This window comes from Carcharodon carcharias, chromosome 5, assembly GCF_017639515.1.
Source record: "Carcharodon carcharias isolate sCarCar2 chromosome 5, sCarCar2.pri, whole genome shotgun sequence".
Classification (NCBI taxonomy): domain Eukaryota; kingdom Metazoa; phylum Chordata; class Chondrichthyes; order Lamniformes; family Lamnidae; genus Carcharodon; species Carcharodon carcharias.
In genome coordinates, this window is record NC_054471.1 from 176798145 (window position 1) to 176822288 (window position 24144).

The 24144-nt window shown below is 37.2% G+C and overlaps 1 protein-coding gene across 1 annotated transcript in view; it reads left to right on the forward strand.

Moving 5' to 3' along the window:
* Positions 1–23709, forward strand: part of ddx1 (DEAD (Asp-Glu-Ala-Asp) box helicase 1) — a 37653-nt gene extending 13944 nt beyond the window's left edge. Inside the window, exons 13-26 of the mRNA XM_041188399.1 lie at positions 314–452; positions 2754–2814; positions 4974–5072; positions 6161–6250; positions 7186–7371; positions 7688–7739; positions 11465–11611; positions 11697–11788; positions 14525–14597; positions 14674–14746; positions 14853–14895; positions 17012–17107; positions 18812–18932; positions 23350–23709. Coding sequence (XP_041044333.1) covers positions 314–452; positions 2754–2814; positions 4974–5072; positions 6161–6250; positions 7186–7371; positions 7688–7739; positions 11465–11611; positions 11697–11788; positions 14525–14597; positions 14674–14746; positions 14853–14895; positions 17012–17107; positions 18812–18932; positions 23350–23480 — 1403 coding nt within the window. The 3' untranslated portion in view covers positions 23481–23709. The remainder of the gene's footprint in view (positions 1–313; positions 453–2753; positions 2815–4973; positions 5073–6160; positions 6251–7185; positions 7372–7687; positions 7740–11464; positions 11612–11696; positions 11789–14524; positions 14598–14673; positions 14747–14852; positions 14896–17011; positions 17108–18811; positions 18933–23349) is intronic.
* The last annotated feature ends 435 nt before the right edge of the window (positions 23710–24144 follow it).

Here is a 24144-nt window from a genome sequence, read left to right on the forward strand (position 1 = left end):
CAGCCTGCTGTCTCCATACAGGTGGCTGGAAATGTTGGTAAAGCAGTGAACTAAGAGATTCCAAACTAAATCTGGAGAGGTAGAATTTCTGGAAATCCATAGGGAACTCTGAACCATTTATCCAGTGGAGTTACTTCTTTTTTAATATCTGTGAATTTTGTAAGTAGCAGCTGTAACATAAAGAATTAGGATGTTTGGAACTCGGCAGATTTCAGACGATACCTGACAATTTATTAAAGAAACACAATTTTCATAACCATTCCCTATACTTTACAGTTTACCATTTTTAATTCAGTAGCTTGCATTCTTTCAGGTACTGCACAGGTGACTCAAGCTAAGAACTTACCAAATGCTCCAAAGGCACTTATTATTGAACCATCAAGAGAACTGGCTGAACAAACACTCAATAACGTCAAGCAGTTCAAGAAAAATGTTACTGATCCCAAACTAAGGTAGTTGTCTTCAACCCTTTGCTTCTCTTATCCCTGCCCCCACCTAACCAATAAATTAAATGTACATACTGAACTAACTGTTCTTTATCTGCTGTACACTCAAATAAGGTCCTTAGTGGGATGATCTGGTTAGTGATTCCATTTCACTTGCTGAAATTGTGAACCATTTAGTCTTATTCCAGAAATTTCAGCAGCTGAAATCTGTTTATTCCTGCAACTTTGTCCAAATGCTGCAACTTTGTCCAAAGTTGCATTAACATTCAGTCTGAGGCCATGCACTTGTTCTATTTTCGTTTGCTTTGTTTATGCCGGAGTGAAAAATAGCCACCATTTGGCAGAATTCTGATTTTTGGATCTGAGAATTCTTCCGCTTTTAACTTTTATTTCCTGCCCTTTGCCTGGCCCAGGGAAGCTGTCACTCAGCTCCCCTTTCTTGAAGCTGCTGCCATTCTAACTGACTTTGTGATTGGGAGGTGCAAAGGTCATTCTCTTGGTAGATGCTGCTCCAACATGCAGTCTGTAGAATACTTTCTTGCACTGGGCTTCCTTGGTGCTGCTGCCTCCATTATGAGAGTCGCTGTCACTGGAGTGAGAGCGGGGCTGTTGGGAGGGCGGGGAGAGTCTGGTTGGGAAGAAGTGTGCGTAGCTGATTACTGCATGGGTGTGGGGAGAAAGGACCTTCACTGAGTCTTCTGTCACCATGGAAAATTGAGTTTGGCTAAAATCTTCATGAGTACAGAAAATAAACCTTTACAGAGTACTTTAAAAACACAAATTTTCATATTTATATGCTGATCTATAAGTAGGTAAACTTTAATAATAATTTGACAAATGTTGCTATGTTGCTTTATTACTCTTTTATTTTTGCTGGCATCAGGGGTCATGTTAATTTCCCAAGAGCTTTACATATTTTGTTCATGGGGTGTGGGCATCGCTGGCAAGGCCAGCCTTTGTTGCCCATCGCTAACTGTCCCTGAGAAGGTGGTGGTGAATTAAAGTGAGGTCACATCGGAAAATAGTTTGAGGCACTGCTATAGTCCTTTTGCTTCACTCCGAATGTTTATATAACCCAGCATGGTCACATTTTGTTGTTGGTGTAGACTTCAACTGTCATTCAACATGGGGCATGTTGTACTGAAATGCTGAGGTAACTTTGGTGATTTTATGCAAATGCATTGGTCCACAGCCTTGATGGCAATAAAAAAGTAAGCAAAGGGAAAATTGATGTTTCTACTTAAAGCCTAATAATTACTCCCATTTGAAATGGCCTAAAAGTATTTTTATTTCACTACAGATCATAAAAGATGCTATACTTACACGAGATCTTGTCACAAAATTTTGGACCTTTTTTGCCTTTGGCCACCTTCCCCTCTGCTTTGTGACTGGTGGTATGTGTTGTTGAGTCCTGCAGTAAAATAATTGCTGTTGAAAAGATACGCAGTTCTCAGTTCTGTATAAAAAGGCAGTGCATTCCATTTTGTTTGTTTTTCACATTTCCAGAGACAATGCATGATATTTTCCAGGTATCTTTGTCTTACCTTGTAGCATAGCATTGTGGAAGCATACTGAGAACAAAATCATCTTATGTGTGCAGTAATTGCTCTGCAAATATGGTTTGTAATGAATTATGTTTAATAATGTTTTGGTTAGATTGTGTTCCAGTTACCTTAGATGCTCAAAGCGCATTGTAACAGTTAAACTATCAGTTATGATGTTGAGTACTAATTGTGTGATTCAGATCAGTGAAGGGTATCTAAACCCCCCACCCCCCCCCCCCCCCCCCCCCCCCCCACCACCACCGCCACCAACACCTCTTAATTTCTCCCCTTCTGAAGGTGCTGAATTACTATTCTGAGTATAGCTCCATAGATGTTGTCAACCCTCCAGTCAACCAACTCCACCCATTCCTCATTTTGTACTTGGAGAAAATGTTGCACAATGCCTTAAGCAAATGTACCCCCACATACATCATTAATTTTGCAGCACTGTGTCACTGGATAGTGATTAGGATTAAAATCCTAATTTTGTCTTTCTCTCACTCTCACTGCAAGGTTTTCTCTCTTATTTTACTGAACAAATCTCATTCAAAAAGGATAAGGCCACTTGGACTATAATTTGATCTTCATAACCTTATGTTTCTGAGGTGCTCAGACTCAGTAGTACAAATGCAAAACCTAAACATTTCTCTTCAAAATTAGTATTTTAATTTGCAACAGGCCTCAAGGTAAATTTCAAACCCAAGCATGTTGTAACCCTTGCTCATATAGATGGTTTAGTTTTTGGGATTTTTTTTTGTTTTAGGGAGCTTCTGATTATTGGTGGTGTTTCTGCAAAAGATCAGCTGGCTGTCCTGGAACAAGGAGTAAGTTTCCTATTTTACTCCCCAAGAAAATGTGTTCAGTAATATGTTGATGCACATGTATGTGTAATTTCTTTGAAAATGTCAGATAAATTAAGTAACCCAGAATAGATAATGATATGAGTTAAAATAACTAATTTCAACTAAGGTGTCCTGGTGATATTCCATACATCATAGTACCATACATTAGCTGTAAAGTGCATTGCAATATCCTAGGTCTTGAAAGGTGCTTTATAAATACAAGTCATTTCCTTCCCAAAGGCAGAAGAAACCCCAAATTATTTTACTCCAAGTACCAATTTCTTCAAAAAATCCTTTACCCCCTATTATTATACACCTGGGTGTAAAATACTAATAGTTATGTGATTATTATGACTTGGAGAAATGTTAATATTACTTGTTTAAGTTACTGACAGTTTTCACAGCATGCAATTCATGCAAACTTTGTCCATCTCAAATATGTTTTACTGCTTTTGCTTTTTGGTGTATTTGCATAATTTGCTGAAGGGCCCAGTTAAAACCAACCACTGCTGAATACCTAAGCTGGTAATGGATAGCTATTTGAGAAACTTTTTTTAACCTTTTCTGACCTTTGTTGTAGCACAACCACAACACCACCAACAATAAAGGCATCTTGTTTGCATCCATTTCATTCCTGATGCCATGCAATCTCTGTTTGTTGTCTTGATCTTCAAATTCATTCCCTCCCACCTTTTGCATAGTTTTCTAACCCTAAGTCTTTTCCCATGTCATCCACTTTTGTGCATGTTTCTCGACTGACACCTTCCTTTTCCCCAAGCCCCTCCCCACCACCCCTCCCATTTTGAGCCCAAAATCAGGATCTCTCACTATGAACTCTTCTCCCCACCTCCAAATCTTCAAAACTTATCTCCTTCAGCATTTTGGCTACCCCCACAATGACTGAGGTAGGCTTAACTGAACCTTCTGAAAATTTTTACAATATCTATCATACCATCTAGGTGAAAGTTGTCCAAAATCAAGCATTGTACATTCTGTATATAGTCTTCCGGCAAAAGCCATTCAGCTAGGCTTATGATTTTCCGTAGTACTGCATTAAGAAGGAACTGTTTGTGGTTTATAGAACTTTTATTCTCCAGCTTGCTTCCCCTCAATTCATGGAACATATCTGCAAGTTTACATTATATATTGGCTTAATGTTTATCTGAAATTGATAACCTACTTGTCCATCCTGTGCATAATTTCCTGGCTTAATGTGTTGAACAAATTTTGACTGTCTTGTTTCCATAATTTAGCCGAATATATAACCCAGCAAAGGTAATTTGTAAGTTGGATTACCACTTGATATTTCCAACGTGATTCCATCACATTCATACCTTCTTTTGAATGAAAACATGGATCAGCAGCAGTGCATAAACTTCCAAATTAAATTGAATTACTTTTGAATTGCATTAGTTTTAATTTTAAAAATGTAAGAGTTTTACTCTGATTTTGATGTCCAGTGAATGTTCCAAAATCATGTTTTTTTCATTATTTTGTCACTCTTTTGTTTCAATTCATGCCTCCCCACCAGTGCCCCCAACCCCAGCAAAGTAAGCCTATATTTGCTTTGAGTTCCTGCGCCAGAAGTGCAGAGATTCCCAAAACAATCCTGGAAGAATACTTATGATGTAAATTGAAGAAATTCAGGAAATCGCACAATAATTATTTCATACAATTTTATTAACTTCCCACCTTTTAAAACTTTGCGTGATAAACTTGCATTTTACCTCTTCATACTGAAAACAGTTTATCCAGAAGAAAATTCACCTTTCACAGTGATTATATTTTTATCTCCTTATTAACATAAAACTTTCCCACAGAATGTAACCACAGATCTATTATTCACCAAAGTGGTTAATTTGGGTTCCTTATTTTGTAATACAAATCTGCCTGCGTCTCACTTTTCCAGAAGTGCCTTTCCTCAAAGGAACGTTTTCAGCAATTATTTAAACCTCTAATATTGTGCTACATTTACTCCTGGTCGTTGAACTAGTTTTCAGCTGTTAAAGATGCCCCTTGTATTTTAAAGGCTACTGAAGAAAAGTGTGGTTCAATCCTAAACTTTGTTTTTGTTCTATAATTTAATTTAAATATAAACAGCATTAAATTGAACGTAATGAATGTTCTTCTCTATTCCACAGGTGGACATTGTTGTTGGAACTCCTGGAAGAATAGATGACCTTGTCTCAACAGGAAAACTGAATCTGTCCCAAGTTAGATTCTTGGTGCTAGATGAAGCTGTAAGTGCTCATTTATCAAAAATGAAATGCTATTAATCCTACAAATTGAATAGCATCTGCTACAATGGTATTTTTTTCATAGCTTCTTATACTACCTGGCACCTCGTCTCGGTAAGACTTTTTGCAGCTTTTGGTTCTATTGGCAAAGCCAATAGATTCAGTACCCCGTTAACTGAATAAGATAGACATAGCGAGCCAGATTTTGAGGTCCTGCGACTTCCAAAGTGCGCACATGGTAGGCCAGTCAACGAGGGCTCGTTGCTTCGAACACCAACTAAGAAACCAGTACAGATTGGGGCTAATTGCTGGCTCACTCCACATAAGTTACACTCCAATTTATTTGATCAAAATTATTGTAATTTTTAAAAACCTGCTTACGTTTTTCATTTTGTAAAAGATATGATTTTTATCAACGCCTTTTCGCTGCTGTAGCCTCTCAGCTTTTGTGGTACAGTGACTGCCATTTTTGCCTGCACTGTTGGGCTTCACAGCAACCCAAGCCAGGAGGGAACTGTCCCTCAAAGCAGGTGAAATTCTTGCCACGATGATCACAGCAGGTTCATGAAATTTATTTGATGTCAGTTGCACCGCTGAACACAAAATCCAGGCCAATATTTTGTTCAGCCTTCAGAAATACTTTTATTAAGTGCAGAGTTTTCTTTTAAGTGTGTAGACTAATACCACTAACCCTGGAAAGAGTTTAGACATCTTGCCATGTTAAGCATGTATAGATAATGGATTCAGGAAGCCTTTTCAAAGTTTCTCTTCTTGTCAATGAAATCTAACCACGCAGCATCCTGTTCCCTAATCTTTAGCCTTAAGACATCAACACATTGTTTTGTGTATCCAAGCAATGTTGTTGTACCTCTTGCTTTAAATCTTGCAGATAAACAGTTCACTATACACTGTGTCCATAGAAATTTTCTTTGTGTAGCTAATAAAGAAACCTAAACTTGTGCTAAACATTTACAAACTTCGCATTAGTAGAAGGCACATATTTGAAAACTGGGAAAAAATATCCAAACGAGTGTTCTGCATATTTCATGGTGATTAAATTAGAGCCATCTAAAGTGGATGTCTTTTTGTAGGATGGGTTGCTCACTCAAGGCTACTCTGACTTCATTTCAAGAATACATTCTCAGATCCCTCAAGTGACATCTGATGGCAAGAGGCTCCAGGTATGAACTTTGTTAAAAGACACAGTAAAATCATTTTAATATCTCTACTCTTGTACAAGAGCCAAGTGTCTAAATTGATGTTTGAATATTCCACGGGGATTCTCTTGATAATGCGTGTGTAATTGTCATGCTGTGTAATCAGCTTTCCAGGAAATGCTACTTTAGTTTTGGTTTGTCCCATTGACTTCAATACACTGAACCTTTAATTTTAAAAAATACTTAATATTTTCATCAGATGCAAATTGTACATTTAGTAAGTTATTTACAAGTTTTATCCAACTTTCTTGAGCCAAATAAAGGAGCACAAATGTGTGATATGAAAGGCTTCAAGATTCGAACCAACCAGTGCCTTTCTGAAAGGTAGAAAATTCCTCTAGAAGTGACTAAATCTAAAAGCCATTCCGCTACTGTGATTGAACGATGCTGTATAAATCTTGGATTTCCTGATACATGGCATGATTTATCTTTCGGGTAATCCACTCTGGCTTCATTAATCAAATTAAAGAATGTTAGTATTCTTCGATTCCCAAAGAAGCCAACAAATTACTAGAAAGGGATGTTTGGAAGCATAGCTGGAAAAGAACATTTACTCATGTCTTAAAACTGTCTTTTGAAAGAGTTCACCTTATTCTGTTGGGATTTGTTCAGATTTGTGAAGCAAGCATTTGGTTAAACAACTGCAAGCATTCTTTTCTGTTTTCTTTTTAACTAGTAAAACTGTGAATAGATGTAAAATAAATCAACTAAGAGATTATCCTCTGCGGTAAATCCAACAGCGTGGGGCATTACAATGCAAATTAGTGGCAAGCGTTCATTTTTTTCTAAATTGAAATGCTGATTTATTAAAAGTAAAAGCCTTTACTTTTAATATAAGATTGCTGCACTCCAGATATTAAAATGGCATAAAATAACTTGGTTTACTATGCTTTGCCTAGGTGATTGTTTGCTCTGCCACTCTGCATTCATTTGATGTTAAGAAGCTGTCAGAGAAGATCATGCATTTCCCAACCTGGGTAGATCTTAAAGGAGAGGATTCTGTTCCTGAAACCGTACATCATGTTGTTCTTCGAGTTAATCCAAAAACAGATCATCACTGGGAGAAACTTGGGCGGCATATCCGGGTAAAGCGGTTTGGACTACTTTATTAGCAAACTTGGGTCCAGTGCAGAAACAAGGAGACCATACTACTCATGTGCCATTGTTTGTGGAACTTTCCGATCAGAAGTATTGCTTATTCTACCCTCCCCCAAAAAGCTACAAAATTCTTAAATGTTCCTTTGAAATTTTACGCTGAAATAGCTTTGTCAATAAGCTAAATAACCTTGTGCACTTATTTCTTATGAATGACAAAAATATAACCCTTGCTGTAATGTCTTAATATGCATTAACCCAATTGATTGTGAGAATGTAACTTTTTTTTTTGTTTTTCTTCCTCAGACCGATGAAGTTCATGCAAAAGATAACACAAGACCTGGTGCCAATTCTGCAGGTCAGTGCCTTTGCGTTAGATGCCATACTTCCTATTTGATTTCCTGCTTAAAATTCAGGATACAAATTTAACTACAATATGGATATTGAGATCTAAAAGTTTTAGTCATTGGAAATCATTTAGAATGCATTGTATCCATAAAAGAATTCATAGTTTCCCCCACCTCCCCCTCAAAAAAATCAAAGCTGCACCATTCTGAAGTATTATGCATGTCCATGCAGTGTAATTTGTCATTTTATCATGAGCTTTGCTGTTGAAGGTCCTCAAGTGCCACCGTCCGGTATCTGCTATTAGCTTGAATTTGTTCTGCTTGGTTTCCTGACCCTTCCTGAATGGGGTGGGAAGGGGGAGCATATAGGGTCTCTCTTTAGCCCAAGATGACACGCCAACAGATGATAGATTGAGACTGACCACCTACTGCTGATTCAGAATGTAGGAATACTAAAGGAGGATGTGAAATAATTATCAACCTGAAAAATAAATTGATTTTGAAAGAAATTTGCAGAACTCATTGGATATTGAAGGTATAATCAGAGGTGGTAGCAGAAACTCTTGTCTCTGGGTGATGAGAGAATACCTAGCAAAATCTGGATGTTCCAGAAGGGAGCAAAAGCTAATTTGTGCAACTATTTCATCTAATACAAATTGTAGGCAAACTTTTTAAAATTCATACTTCAAGGCCAGGTTTGTGAACTTTTAGATATGTTCAAGGACAGCCATCAACAATTTTTAAAGACTTTTACGATGCCCTTTGAGAACTTTTAAAAAGCAATTTGAACTTTTAGTTAATAGCTGAAAGAATGAAATGTCAAGATTTCACATTTAAGATGTTTCTTTGTAACTGACTAAATGCACGATTGACTAAACACTATCCTTGTAGGCAACTTATGCATTAAACCACAGAATGAATATCTCCCTTCTTATTTTTAGCCTAACAGGAAATAAACACACTTTACAGGTATCCTTTACACCGTCCTTTAAATAGATATTCAATTTTCCTGGAATTAATCCAAACTTTTAGCTCCTCAGGGTTTATTCCTGTTCTTTTTTTCAGCCTGGTAACTTGCAAACTTAGAACTGCCTTTCACAGTGAGGTTTTCTTTTCCCAGAGCCTCTTCCTCTAGCGCAAGCTAAACAATTCTTCCAGATTCGTTTTAACTCCCTGTGAATTTGGTCTTTCCATCTGAGCGCAAACTTCTACCTGCCTTCCCGCACGGTGAAGCATAAAAACATTTTGGTTTCTAACTGCTGCCTCTCTCTGGTCCAGGCAGAATTAATACACCAATATCGAGGAAAGTTTGAAAAATGATCTTTACAATGGCTTCCTCTGCATCCTTCCCCATAGCAACATGAATCACATGGGCCTTGTAACTAAATAGAAATGCTAATTAGCTATCCTTGAGAGCCCAACTGTCTTTTGTCTTGCAATCAAATGGAAAGTGTTTATAAACCAACATTTGAAACATTGTTTTCTTGGACTTTGGAGACGTTCAATCTCCACCATTAATACGCATGCTGCTGCCATTGTCTCCAAGCATAAATGCCTTGTACCTTCTTCCCAGTAAAACAGTATGGCCACTTTAATCTCTAACACTCATCATTGTACAAGACTTGTATTCTTTGATGGTAGAAATGACTGGATAGAAAAAAGGAATGCTGGAGGGATGTATATGTAGTTTTTTTTCATAAGGAGTTCGATCCGGTGCCTCTCAAGTTTGTTAGAAAAAAATCATAATATAGAACAAAGCAGAATATAGAAAATTGAATAGGAAAAATAATAAAATGGAAAGATACTGAGCGGAATGAATAAATAGAGCCGCCCTACGGCCAGATTTTTGCTGTTGAGGTGGTTAGCTTGAGTTGGGGAATTTCTCTACTCAGCAGAGCGCCTTTTTTTAAAAAGGACCTTTTTAAACCCAATTTTCACTCCGAGGAGGCACCGACAGGATAGAGATGGGCCCACCAATCCTGGAAGCAGATCATAGGTGGCCATGGGATTGGGTGAATGCCAAGGCTGGGCTGTTAGAAGGCTCTCCTTGGCTTTCTGGGAGTTTGTCCCAGTTGTTTTCGTAATTGTTAGGCCCTCTAGCCCTCAGACCCCCCCTCCCCCACCCACTGCCCATGTCCTCTCCATGCCAACTCATGCTCCCCACCCAACCTTGGGAAATGTCAACAAAGAACTCTACCATCTATTCCTGCAGTTTTACTACATTTTTCTAATCTACACCAGATGGCCTGTCAATCAAAGCAGTCCAGTAGAGGGTTTTTTAAATCTCTAACTGACAGCTTCAGCATTTTTTTTTCACATTTAAAGGGCTGGGGATTTTAAAAAACGCACTCACTCACTTACAACAGACCTCATCCGCCCTTCACAAGCATTTAATTATGACTCCCATGTTGTGGGTTAAGGCTCTTGGAACAGCAAAAATCAAGTATGTTATAACTAAACAGGGTCATTTGGAACCATTTGCTGAGTTCAGGTTCCTTGCTTGTGAGATTCATGCCCCACCCATGAAAATCAGGTCCTAGAGTTTGAATACTTAATTCCTTCAAAGCACAAATACTAAGTAAATTGAAGCACAAAGTTAGGAACAGCATGTTGATAAATTTTGTACGTTGTAGTAGTTAGGTTATAGAGTAATGTAACCAGTTTTAGACTCTCCACTATAAAAAGGACATTAAACCCATAGGATTTACCTAGATTTATCAGCATGACAGTACAGATAAACTAGTTGAAAGACTTAAAACACTGGGAGTAGAGAAGGGTAAGAGACAAATAAGTTATTCACCTCTTCAAATTCCTTCACAGAGTCGTTTGGTGTTGTGATCATCTATTTAAAATTATCACCAAGGGTGAGAAGAGAAATTTAAATAAGTATCTTTATGAAGAGGGTTATTAGACCATGAAATACTTTGCTATTGAGTAAGTGAAAGAGGGACTATCGCATATTTTAAGGGAAAAGTGAGTAAAATTTGATAGTGGATGAATCTATGGGGACTGGGATTATGCCCCCTTGTCCTTAAGTTTCCCACCAAATCGTTTTTCATCAACCTTATTGAATCATTTTAAATACCTTGATTAGATCACCCTCACTCCTCAATACTTAAAAGAATACAAGCTAAGTTTGTGCAAAGTGTTCTCAGCTTTTTAATTTGTGTCATTCTGGTGAATGTGTTTTATGTCCTGCGAAGCCAGTATCTCTTTCCTGTGAAGAGATGCCCAGAACTGAACCCAGTTCTGAACTGAACTCCAAGCAGGGTGTGTTGAAGACTATACAACTGAAGTATAATTTCCTCCCTTTGTATTCCAGCCCCTTAAGATAAAAGTCAAAATTCCAATGGCTGATTTGATTTTCTTTTAGCACCTTTTCCAGCAGCTTTTAATAATTTTTCTACGTGAGCATGCAAATCTCTTTGCTTCTCCATTGGGCTTAGCTTCTCACCAATTCGAGTTTGGGGAAGCTTGAGCATGGTGGTGGATTTCTGCAGTTAAAAACGCTTTGTTCTGTAAATTCAACTGGTACAGTAGCAGCAAAAAAATGCTTCTGGATTTAATTACAGAATATCAGAGTGCTTCAATTACTTGATTATTGATAAAACAGTTATCATTTTAAACTTGCTATTACTTTTTGGAATTTTTTAATCACTAATGCTCTGTAGTGGTTTTAATTTTGCACATAGGAGATGTTCTGTTTTTAGTTAGTTTCCATATCTAATTTCTCCAGAGATGTGGTCAGAAGCTATTAAAGTACTAAAGGGCGAATATACAGTCCGTGCAATCAAGGAACACAAGATGGATCAAGCGATCATTTTTTGCAGGACAAAGATTGACTGTGATAACATGGAACAGTATTTTATTCAGATGGGAGGAGGTGAGATCATTATGTTCATTGTTTTGTTTCAGCCATAGCTGCTTTGAGGTAGGGGTTCTCACATCAAATTATTTTATTGTTTCAGGACCAGATAAAAAGGGACATCAGTTTTCTTGTGTCTGTTTGCATGGTGATAGAAAACCAAATGAAAGAAAGCAAAACTTGGAAAGATTCAAGGTACTTCTGTAATACTTGTCTGTCTTATCTCAGTTACCAGATATGGGGGTCTAGTGTATTTGGATTTTCAAAAAACATTCAGTAAGGTACCACACAAGAAGATATTACACAAAATTAGAGCTCATAGGATCAGGATAATATATTAGCACTGATTGAGGGGATAAACAGGGCATTTTTGCATTGGCAGGTTATAACTAGTTGGGTACGCAAGGTTCAGTACTTGGGACACAGCTACTTACAATTTATATCCATGGCGTGGATACATTACACTCGGACTCAGTTTGCTAACAATATAAAGCTAGGTTGGAAAGAAAGCTACGAAAATGTAAAGTGGCTGCAAAGAGAAATGGAGAGTTTATGTGAACATAGAAGGAAGCAGATGGAATATAGTGTGGAGAAATGTGAAGTTTTCTTTTTCCTACAAAAGCAGATGAGCATAATTTTTTCTTAAAACGTAAGATGTTAGGAAATGTTGGTATTCGGTGGAACCTTCAGTATCCTTGTACACTAATCACAGTTAACCTGGAAGCACAGCAAACAATTAGGAACGCAAATGCTACGTTAGACTTTAATGCAAAGGCATTGGTGTGTAAAACTAGTCTTGCTCCAGCTTTAGGTATTGCTTTGCTGAGATTTCACATGTGCACAGTGGTGATCTCTGTACTGAAGGCAGGATATACTTGAAGAAGGTCCAGAAAAGTTTACTGGACTGATTCCTGGAATGAAGCAACATTGTCCTATGAGGAGAAATTGCATAGACTAAGCCTCTATTCCCTTTAGTTTAGAAGAATGAAAGGTGTTTTCATTGAAACATAAAATTCTCAAGAGGCTTGACAGGGTAGTTGCAGGTAGGATCTTTACCCCGGCTGGGGAGTCTAGAACTAGGTATCACAATTTTAGAATAAGGGTCAGCCATTTAAGACTGAGATGAGAAGTTTCTTCACTCAAAAGGTTGTAGACCTTTGGTATTCTCTGCCTCAGGGGACTGTGAATGCCTAGTCATCGAGTATATTCAAGATCAATCATTAGATTTTTGAATGCAAAGGAAATCGATGGGTGGATGGGGATGGAGAGTTCAAATGACAAAACAGGATCAAAAGGCTGAATGACCTACACCTGCTCCTTTTTATTATGTTCTTACAAAGTTAAATTGATAACTACACATCTAAAATCAGCCAGCCACTGTTGCAAGATACTTTGGTAACTTGAGTTACTAGTGCATGACTGTTTTTGTTGCATTATGTGTGAGATTCATACTAAATGAACAATCTAGTACAAATTAAATATGAATTCATGTTCCTTGGTGCATTATTGCCAATTTTTTAAATTTCAAAATATAATTTTTATTTTTAAAAAAGCCTTAATGATTCAGATACGTTCCAGTTAGTGTTTTCAGTAGGGTTTTTCATTCTTTCACGGGATGTGGACGTTGCTGGCTGGGCCAGCATTTATTGCCCTTTTAAAGGTGGTGGGGAGCTGCCTTCTTGAAATGCTTAATGGCATAGTGTTTAAAGGTCAAATAATAAATATATAAATACTAAATGTTGAAAAGAGCAAAAAAAAAGCCAACATTAAAGGTGCCAACAGAAGTTACAAAGCCATCTTTTTATTTAAAAAATTATAGCTGGTTTCTTCAAAAGCACAATACTTTGAATGCTGGAACTACTGTGGGTGCTGGAAGTACTCAGCAGGTGTGTCAGCATGTGTTGAGAGAAAAACAGTTAATGTTTTAGGTAGACGTTCTTAAAAGGTCATCAGTCTGAAACATTAACTCTGTTTCTCTCTTCACCAATGCTGCCAGACCTCCTGAATGTTTCCTGCATTTCTGTTTTTAGTTTCTTTAATGTTTTGATTTTGTGCTCAACATGGTCTATCCTGTTTAGCTGTATCACAACAGACCCACTCTAAAGTTTAAGGATGCCAGAGAGAAATGCATTTTGTTTTAAAATACAATCATTTAAAATTGGAGTAGGCAGCTGGCAGCTTCTGGTTTTTAACTTGAGTAGCTAACCAATCTAATATTCATTATGAGCAAGGCTGAAAACTTGTGTAACTTGAGTGTTAAGCAAACACTTTAAATTGAGGTCTGAAGATGATTATTTATTTGAGTATTATTGTGCTGTGTTTTTGTACAAAATTTGGCCAGTGTTTTTTCTTTGTTGAAACACAGATTCAGCTAAATTTGAAAAATTTGAAGGTGCTGTATTCTGACATTTCATATCTTGGCCTGAATTTGCATATGTATTTCTACAGAAAGGACTGATAATGTTGCTGTTACAGTGACTGAAGTTAAGTCTAATAATTGCAATGTTTTATAACTGGAGGCAGGAGTAGACTTTTTATATTTAATATTTTGCAGATTTAAATTTTCACTATAAATGGTAGTAAATTTCACTATAATCAGTTTTTTGCTAAATTAGCCTTTTAGATGAAATATTTTTGCCAAAAACTGAGTACGGAAAGTGCATCCTGTAAATGTTAGCAAACTTGGCTGGCAAGAAGTCTGACAGCCTAATAGTTGTCAATATATAGTTGCATTAATAATAAGTCTCTGTCTTCACACAGATAAATTGGTAAGTGGCTTCGAGTCTATACGTAGAGATAGAAAAGTGACATTCCACTAAAGCTTGACCTGTTGCAGGCGATAAAAATGTTATGGACATGATTAAAAATTATTTGTTTAACATTCCCTTTCTCAATACAAAGTTTTGATGCACATCTTTTTGTTTTGGCAAGAGAGCGGATGTAAGACTCCTGATCTGTACTGATGTTGCAGCCAGAGGAATTGACATCCGTGGAGTTCCTTTTGGTAAGTGAGCTATCTACTGCTTGTGTTGCTCCTCGTTAATTTAGTACAGTACTAATTTATTTTTGCTTTAAAATAGTAATTAACGTGACTCTTCCTGATGAAAAACAAAACTATGTTCATCGGATTGGTAGAGTGGGCAGAGCTGACAGGTAAGACAGAGTTTGCATTAAGCCCAAGCGTCTACCTTTTTATAAATGTTTCTTTTTATGTTTAAAAAACATGGAAAGCAGCAAATGATGTTTACTTTTCTTTCAGGATGGGTCTAGCCATTTCCTTGGTGGCAACTGAGAAAGAAAAGGTAAAAGCAAAAAACTGTGGATGCTGGAAATCCAAAACAAAAACAAAAATACCTGGAAAAACTCAGCAAATCTGACAGCAACTGCGGAGAGGAACACAGTTACCGTTTTGAGTCCGTTCTGTTGAAGAATCATACAGACTCAAAATGGTAACTGTGTTCCTCTCTGCAGATGCTGTCAGACCTGCTGAGTTTTTCCAGGTATTTTTGTTTTTGTGTTGAGAAAGAAAAGGTAATCTTTTTGTGTTAATTTAAGGAGGAAATAGTGGGTGCTCTAAGGATCATTTTCTAATCATCATTAGATACAGGCGAGGTCCCAGAAGATTGGAGGTCTGTGAAGTTGTACCATTATTTAAAAAGGGTGTGAGGGATAAGGCCAGTCAGTCTGACTTCGGTGGTGGGCAAATTATTGGAAATAATTCTGAGAGACAAGATAAACTGTCATTAGGCATGAATTGACCAGGGATAGTCAGCATGGCTTTATTAGAGGAAGATTGTGCCTTCCTCAAAAAACTCTATCAAGTTAGTAACAAGGAGAATCGATGAGGGTAGTGCAGTGGATGTTGCTTACATGGATTTCAGTAAGGCATTTGAAAAGGTCTCACATGGCAGACTGGTCAGGAAAGTGAGATCTCATGGGATACGGGGGAAGGTGGCAGGTTGGATCCAAAATTGGCTCAGTGACAAGAAACGAAAGGTAATGGTCAATGAATGTTTTTGCGAATGGAAAACGGTTTCCAATGATGTTCCACAGGGCTCAGTATTGGGGCCCTTACTGTTTGTTGTATATATTAATGGTTTAGACTTAAATGTGGGAGGCATGATTGGGAAATTTGCACATGACACAAAAATTGGCCATGTAGTTGATAATGAAGAGGATAGCTGTTGACTCCGGAATGACATCAATGGTTTGGTTGAGTGGCGAATGGAATTCAATCTGGACAAGTGTGAGGTAATGCATTTGGGGAGGGCAAACAAAGCAAGGGAATACTCAATAAACAAAGTTATTGAGAGGGGTTGAGGAAGTGAGAGACTTTGGAGTGCATGTCCACAGGTCCTTGAAGGTGGCAGGACAGGTGGACAGGGTGGTCAAAAAAGCATATGGAATGCTTTCCATCATTGGGCGAGGTATAAATTACAAAAGCAGGGATGTTATGCTGGACTTGTATAAAATAGTGGTTGTGTACAGTTCTAGTCACCACATTACAGGAAGGACATAATTGCTCTGGAGAGATTGCAGAGAGATTTACAAGAACGTTGCCAAGGCTTTAAAATTACAGCTACGAGAAGATTGGATAGGCTAGGGTTATTTTCCTTAGAACCGAGGAAGCTAAGGGGTGACTAATGGAGGGGTACAAAATTTATGAGGGGCCTAGATAGGGTAGACAGGAAAATCTTGTTTGCCCTAGCTGAGGAGTCAATTACCAGGGGGCATAGATTTAAGGTGATTGGTAGAAGGATTAGAGGGGACATGAGGAAAAACTTTTTCACTCAGAGGGTGGAGAGTGTCTGGAATTCACTGCCTAAGTTGGTGGTTGAGGCTGAAATGCTCAACTCAATTAAAAGATACCTGGATCTGCATCTGAAATGTTGTAACCTGCAAGGCTATGGACAAGGTGTTGGAAATTGGGATTAAAATAGCAGCTATTTTTTTTTTTTCTCTTTTTGGTTGGTGCAGACACAATGGGCTGTATGGCCTCTTTCTGCACTATAACTTTTCTGTGGTCTCTATGGCTCTAATTCAATAGTAAGCAAAATTTGTTTTGTTTTTATTATAAAACTATCCTACATTGTAATGACCAAAACTGGTGATCTATTTAAAATCTAAAAACAGCAGCTATATATTTTTTTATCTGGAAGCTATTTATAATTATTGTAAACTAGAACACTAACTGGATGAGTAAATTATTTTACAGTTCCTTGGTATTACACTATAACTCATTGGAGCTGCAAGTCAGATGATGCTTTGTATCCATATTGAGCATCATTTTAAATGTCTAAAATTTAGTAATGTTGATGTATTGTCACTTTGAAAACCATAATGTTTGACTGGCCCTCTTGGAGACATGACCACCATTAAAAAGGATTGCTGGACTACAGCGTATTTAACCATTTCTAGGTTTGGTACCATGTATGTGCATCTCGTGGAAGAGGTTGCTACAACACCAGACTGAAAGACCAGGGTGGATGCACCATATGGTACAATGAAATCCAGGTATGTTAACTTACATTTAAAGAAAATAATATAGTTTGTGTGATTTTATTTTTAAAAAGCGGACTCTTTCATCTACTGTGGTTGTTGGTTCACCAGTCTGTTTGGACATTGTCCAATTACCTATTTTTGTTTCTATTTAGGCCTAATTTCAGAATTACTTGTTGGCTATGGCTAAAATTTGAACTGGCCATACCTACATCAGTAAGGAATTACCTAGTACATGTTTTGATTAACATATACTTAGATGACTTGTTGCAAAATAGTCTACAGTTGTAAACTTGAACACCAATTTGCCTTTTTTTAAACTTGCATAAAATTTGATTAGTTTGTTGTTTGTTTGCCTCACATCAGGAATGTTTGACAACATTTATACACCTATAAACCTTGACTTTGGTGTCTTGTATGTTGAGAACTATCTGATTACAAGCAACCTCCCTCTTAAAGATAGAGAACAAAATGTCTCAAAAGTGATATCTGATGTCTTAAAGGGCAGAAGAAATGAAGTTGTTAATCTACAGAACTTTGAGAATGTGTTACGCATTAGAACCCTCCCATATATATTGTACTTTTTGCCTTATAACATGTTTCTCATAGTGATGCTCAGGATAAATCTAAGAATGCAGACGAGGATGGCAACATTTCACCTTGTAGTGTCCAGTGCATTATTGTGCCAAGGGCATCTTTATAAACCACTGGGTTTAATTGCTGTAAATAAGCACATGCTGAAGTTGAGTCTTTTTGTAACCACATCATGAAGTCAGAGTACTACTTTTTCTGCAGATTGCTAGCTGATTTGTAAATGCCTTCTTCTACTCCAAAATAAGCACCAATAATCTAACTATGCTTTTTAATAAGATTGTTTTGCATCTGTAACAAAATGTGACATTCAAACTAAACTGTTGAACTTTCAATAGCACTGTTTATGGTAAGTCAGGGGTGTGCTGCTTATAAAAATTGCATTTGTTACCATGTAACATCACCTCTTGAAACATTGGCAACTTGATCGCAGCTGAGCCGTTTCTGACCCTGCCTAATGTTAATATACATTGTGGTAAAGCTGTAAAAATATGAAAAGCATGTTTTTTTTCCTTCAGCTTAATTTGATATAAATAGTACTATCATTAACCCCACGCTGATTCTGATTAGCAACTGTAACACTGACCAAGAATCTGACTTGGACGTTTTGGTCTATATAGTCCAGCTATGTGCTGTTTTCAATCGAGCCAGTGAAGGTGGCAGTGTTTTTGGCAAAATATATTGCAGTGTTTTTGGCAAAAGGTCATCCACCCTTCAAACCTACCTTTCAAACCAAATGTATCGTGATTCTGGAAAAAAAAAATAGCCCTTATCATCCTTCCAAATTGGAAATCGTCCAGACCATTTTAACAATCTACAGCTACTTTTCACATCCCCACCCAATCAAAGTTGGTAAATGTTCCATTATTCTTCCTCCCTCATGATTTAAAAACTTTGTTCATGCCCAGATTGTCTAGTTTTAGAAAAGAACAAATTGAATTTACAAAATTAAAATGGATAATACATTTGAGGTCTCGTGGTCACTAGAGTGACTAACATTCAATTCTGATTGTAAATATTTTTAATGCACTGGGAGTTGAAAATATTTTTACTAGACTTTTCCTGTGTATACCGGCAAACTATTTAATGTCTCAGCCAAGAAAATAAAAACATTTGAATTCTTTCAAGCTGTTGACCGACATCGAAGATCACTTGAATGTTGTCATCACTCAAGTTGAGCCTGACCTGAAAATACCAGTGGACGAATTTGATGGCAAAGTAGTCTATGGAAAGAAAAGAGCATTAGGAGGTGAGTAATTTAAAGAAGAAGAGCTTTGATATGTTATAACCACCATTTTTAAAAATCCATTTAATGTCACCATTGTTTTTCAAAGATATCATAGAATAATATAGAAGGAGGACTTCAGGCCATTGGTCCATCATTCCTTCACCAGCTCTTTGAAATAGTCAGACTCATTTACAGCACAGAGGCCATTTGGCCCAAGTCTATGACCACTCTGCAGAACAAATTGTTTGGTCCCATTCTATCTCTGTTGCCCTGCAATTTCCTTCAAGTGCCTACCCAATTTCCTTTTGAAATCATAAGTTTTTAAAAATTGTTCCTCACACCACATGTCGTCCCCCCCCCCCCCCGCCAATCCTGCCCAAAACCTTAAACCTGTGTCCCCTGGTCTTTGTACCATCAGCTAATGGGCACAGTTTTTGCTTGTCTACCTTATCTAAAACTCATAATCTTGTACACCTCTGTCAAATCTTCCCTCTGTCTCCTTTGCTCCAAGGAGAACAATAACAGCTTCTCAATTCCCTCACCCCTGTAACCATACTGATAAATATCCTCTGAACCCTTGAGGATTTCCACATCCTTCCTAAAGTGTGGTGACCAGAACTGGACACACACTACCCTACATGTAGCCTAACCAGAGTTTGACAAAGGTTCAGCATACCTTCCCAACTTTTGTACTCAATACCTCTATATTTATGAAACCCAAAATCCCACACACTTTGCTGATCACACTGTGTGTCCTGTCTCCTTCTAAGATCTAGGCACATAAAACATCCATGTTCCTCTGTCCTTGCATACTTTTTAGAACAGTGCCATTGACTCCATATTGCCTATACCTTCTGCAAAAATGCATCACCTTACACTTCTCTGTATTAAATTCCACCTGCAACTAGTCTGCCCATTCTGCTAACCTATCTATGTCCTATTGCAATTGATTTGTATTATCCTCAGTTTGCCACTCCTGAGTTTGATATTAACAAATTGAAATTTTACTCTGTATTCCAATATCCAAGTCAATTTTGTATGATGTGGCAGATGCTGTGTGTCAGGTGGACCAAATCCATGAGGGGAAACTTGGTTGCACTATCACAGCAATTTTGCAATTTGTATTTATTACAAGAAGATGAATGCACTGAATTCAGAAATGATAAGTCCACCAAGACCTCTAGGGATTTTTAAAATTAAATTAAAATACTTATTTATGTGCTTGAAATCTTTTATTCTGTTAATAAGACTTTTATAATGGCAAGTAATTATACTCCTACCATTCCTAATTGACCTGACCCCAAGTTACACCCCCTTTAAGGCAATAGTCCAAAATAGATTTTAGATTTAAAACAGAACCAGCAAGTTAACACAATACCCACTTGACAGTGGAATTCCAAATGGTTTTTCCTCAAATTCAGTTTCGTTACATAGCAAATTTATGCATATATAGTTGGAGGCTTCATTAAGGCTATTTCTCACACACCTGTTAGATCTTACATGTCCTTCTTTCCACATAGCCTTTCATTCTCTTTTATATATATTTCTCCCTTATTATGTAAATTCTATTGTTCCATATGTCTTTGAAACTGTATCTTCCTCATAATATAAAAACATTCATGGTGCCAATGTTGTCAGTAACCTTTGGGAAAAATAAACGCACTCTTTAGCCCTGCTTATCTGGCTTGTTGTAAACAAACTAAGATTCCTTTGAAATCCAAGAATCCCTTCATTTATCTAAAAATGCACATTTTCTTCGCACCTTACTCATTAGCATGTCAAGCACCTGGCTTCTTGTGATGATTTAAAGTTTTCAGTCCAAATGTAATTAAATCACAGACCTAACTGTACTTACCCTATAAATCTACTTCACAATAAACCAGAAAAATATTATGAAAATTATTATACTTTCATAATTTATATATATCCAAAGAAAGCAATGATACTAGCATTGATTCTTGTGAACGCCATTGCACACCATCCTCCAGTCTGAAAATTAACCATTTACCATATTTTGCTGTTTTCTCTCCTTTAAAAGCCAATTTTTTTTATCCAAGCTGACACTGAATGTCCTGTTCCACAAGACACCATTTAATGTTGCCTACCTGCTTGCTGACATTGCTGCTGCAAGCCAAGACATGCCCTTGATTTGGCTCTAGATTTAAACTGCTGTTGGGAAAGGAGAAATTCCTCCCATAGAGATCACTGGATCTTTGTGGGCAACTTTCTGCAAGATCAGCAGTGAATGCCCTTGTTTTGTCACTGACGTAAAATCTAGAGCTATACTTCTATTATTCCTATTACCTCTGCCTTTACTGTCACATTGTCAACACCTTCTTCCCTGGTGGCGATGGTGTAAAGGTGCACTCTCACCATGCCTGCTGCCACCAAAAGGCAATCTCTTTTTTGATTCTTAATCATCCCACTATTCCTTTTGTTTACTCTTCTACTATTTGTTTATGAAGACTTTTGGGTTCCTTTTTCATGTTAGCCACAAACCTATTCTTATGCTTTCTTTACCCCTCTAATTTAGATATTTTCTGTATTCTGTTTGGTTTGTTTTGCTACTGTATTATCAACTTTACAATTGTCACAAAACTCCTTTTTCATTTTAATATCGATGTTTTTTGTCGTGTAGGGACCTCTAACTTTGGCTGTTTTTCTCCTTTGTGGGAATGTGTTTACTCTGTACACAAGGCCTGTGTATTGAAGGTCTCTTGTTGTAAAATTACTGTTCTGCCAGCTTTTGATTCCTTTATCACTTGCTGAAATTTAGCTCTCCTTCGTTTAAGTATTTTTATATTTTGTTCCTTACCCTTTACCCTTTTTCATAATACCTTCAAGTTAAAAATAGTTACGAGCACTGTTACCTAAATACTCCTCCCAACTGTGTAAAAATTGCAGTTAACGTCGATCATTCCAAGCTAATAACATGACCTGCATTATTAGGGGTAATGTCAAGTTTTTTTTGGTCATTTCACTGAAGTAATCCCACTGTCTTTTATACAGTTAACAGTTCAATCTTTGTGTGAATAACAGCTGGATTTTGATAGGTTTATTAGTTAATGTAAAAATATTTATTCGTGAAATTTTAATTCTCCCCTCTTTCCCTCACCTGCAAATCCCCCCCGCCACAAAAACCCCACCATTTTGGAAATTAAAGCGCATCTAAGTTGCGTGAACGTATCCTGCATTACCTATTCCAAAAGATATTCATTATTAATCAAGTCATATTTATCCATAGTCTATCACAAAGTGAAGTGCAGCTTAACTTTGCTTTTGTAAATAATAAAGTTCATCATATTAGTAGGTTTCCAGTGCTCAGACTGTTCCATTGCAGACATAAGCATGAAATGAAACACCTTTGAGTAGCATGCTGGAAGTTCTGCCTTTGTGATGCATTGGGTTATGTCTGTGGATCTCTTTCCAAGATATCTTAAGCTGACTGTTTAGAAAATATATTAGACTTTGATTATTATTACAAACATGTAATTATTCCCCTAGTTAAATTACCAGATTTAATATTAATAATGCTACACTTAGGCCTTAAAGACAGTCACCTGCCCAAGGACCATGAGCCATTTATCTACCTTGTTTGTTTGGCATTGACAAGTTCCCAACTTCAAGCTGGTAAAAGTGTACTTAATTAGTTGTACCTGGCTATACCAGACCATTTTACAAGGATTAACATTAATTTTTGTACCTTCCTGGTTTTAATTTTACTTCATTAATCTCAAAGGTTCATGGTGTTGTTTTGTTCCTTCATAGTCTGGAAATTAGTTTATCCAGGTTACTTAATTTTTCATAGTCCTAAAATCTCATTCAAACATTTTTAAGGATTAATGCCGACAATTTGGAAGGAGGGTATTCTATCTATCAGGTCTGTGCCAGTTCTTTGAAAGAGCTGTTCAACTAGTTCCACTCTTCCCTCATAACCTGGCAAATTCTCCTTGGCTGAATCCAGAAAGTAAAGAGTTAACTTGGAGATTACAATTTGAACCATGTCATACATTGTTGCTAATTTTATAAATATGGGAGAGGAAGTCAACTTAGAACAAAAGCCACATTGGGGTCAGACCACTTTCAGAAGTAGAGTACCAGTTCATTCTGAAGCAAAGAAAAATGAACTTGTGTGGTATAAAAGAATACCTACATTTTTTTGTGTTCTCTACTTAGTTTGCGATGTCTATTTGCTGTTGTCACAAAATGACTTTTCATGCACTTTTACACACGGGCTCTATTTCCTTTTACAAATCGTCATTTGTGTAAAATAGATTCATTGAGCTGCTCTCATCAAGTCATAGCAACAGCAGTAACCCCATTTGGCATGTTTGGTACTGAATGTGTTACGCTAGCTGATGAAATTTAATGGGAACAAACTGACTAAGTAATTCAAACTTGTCTTAATTTTAACTTTCTTTGCTCTTCTTTTTGGCAGGTGGGCAGTACAAGGGCCACGTTGATGCTTTGGCTTCCACAGTACAAGAGCTGGCTGCCCTTGAAAAGGAGGCTCAATCCTCTTTCTTACATTTTGGCTTTCTTCCCAATCAACTGTTCAGTCGCTTTTGATTGTGACATGTGTCTCAGTTTAGTGCAACAAAGAAGCTGACAAGTTACAAAAGTTTAAAAATGTTTATTACTGCAAAGCAACATGTAGGAATGGTTAACGATCACTACTGTCTATATGTCGACCTATTTTCTGTTTTTGAATGATTAACCACACTTACACATGGGCTTAATGTGCTAGTGAAACATCAAGTGTTAGAATTGCTCTAGTGAATAAAATGATCAAAAATTATAGTGGGTTCTATAATTTGATAGTGTATGTGAATGAAAAGTGATATTTTTCCAGCTTTTTTAAAAATCCCTTCTACAAAGGAAATAAATCTTAAGCATGTTTTTTATGCCAGTTGGACAAATTCCAGGATTATTAGAATCATGAAGAAAATGTTCCTGAAACCATTAGTTACTTGCATTTCAGTTTGTGACTAAGATTTGATCTACTTTTAAATCAATAGTTTGCTGTCTCTAGCCTTGAATGAGATTCAGTGATGCTCTATTTTGGTTTTTCTCTCTTCTGTTCCACTCTTCCTTCTGCCTAGCCTAGGAACCCTTGGTACGAGTTCAGCTTGGACTGGTGAAAGCTTCCTTTCACTGCAGTAAGGGCCTTTGTTTATACATGCCTACAGAGCAGAACAACCCATAAGGTGGCTAGCATTAGAATGGGCTAATC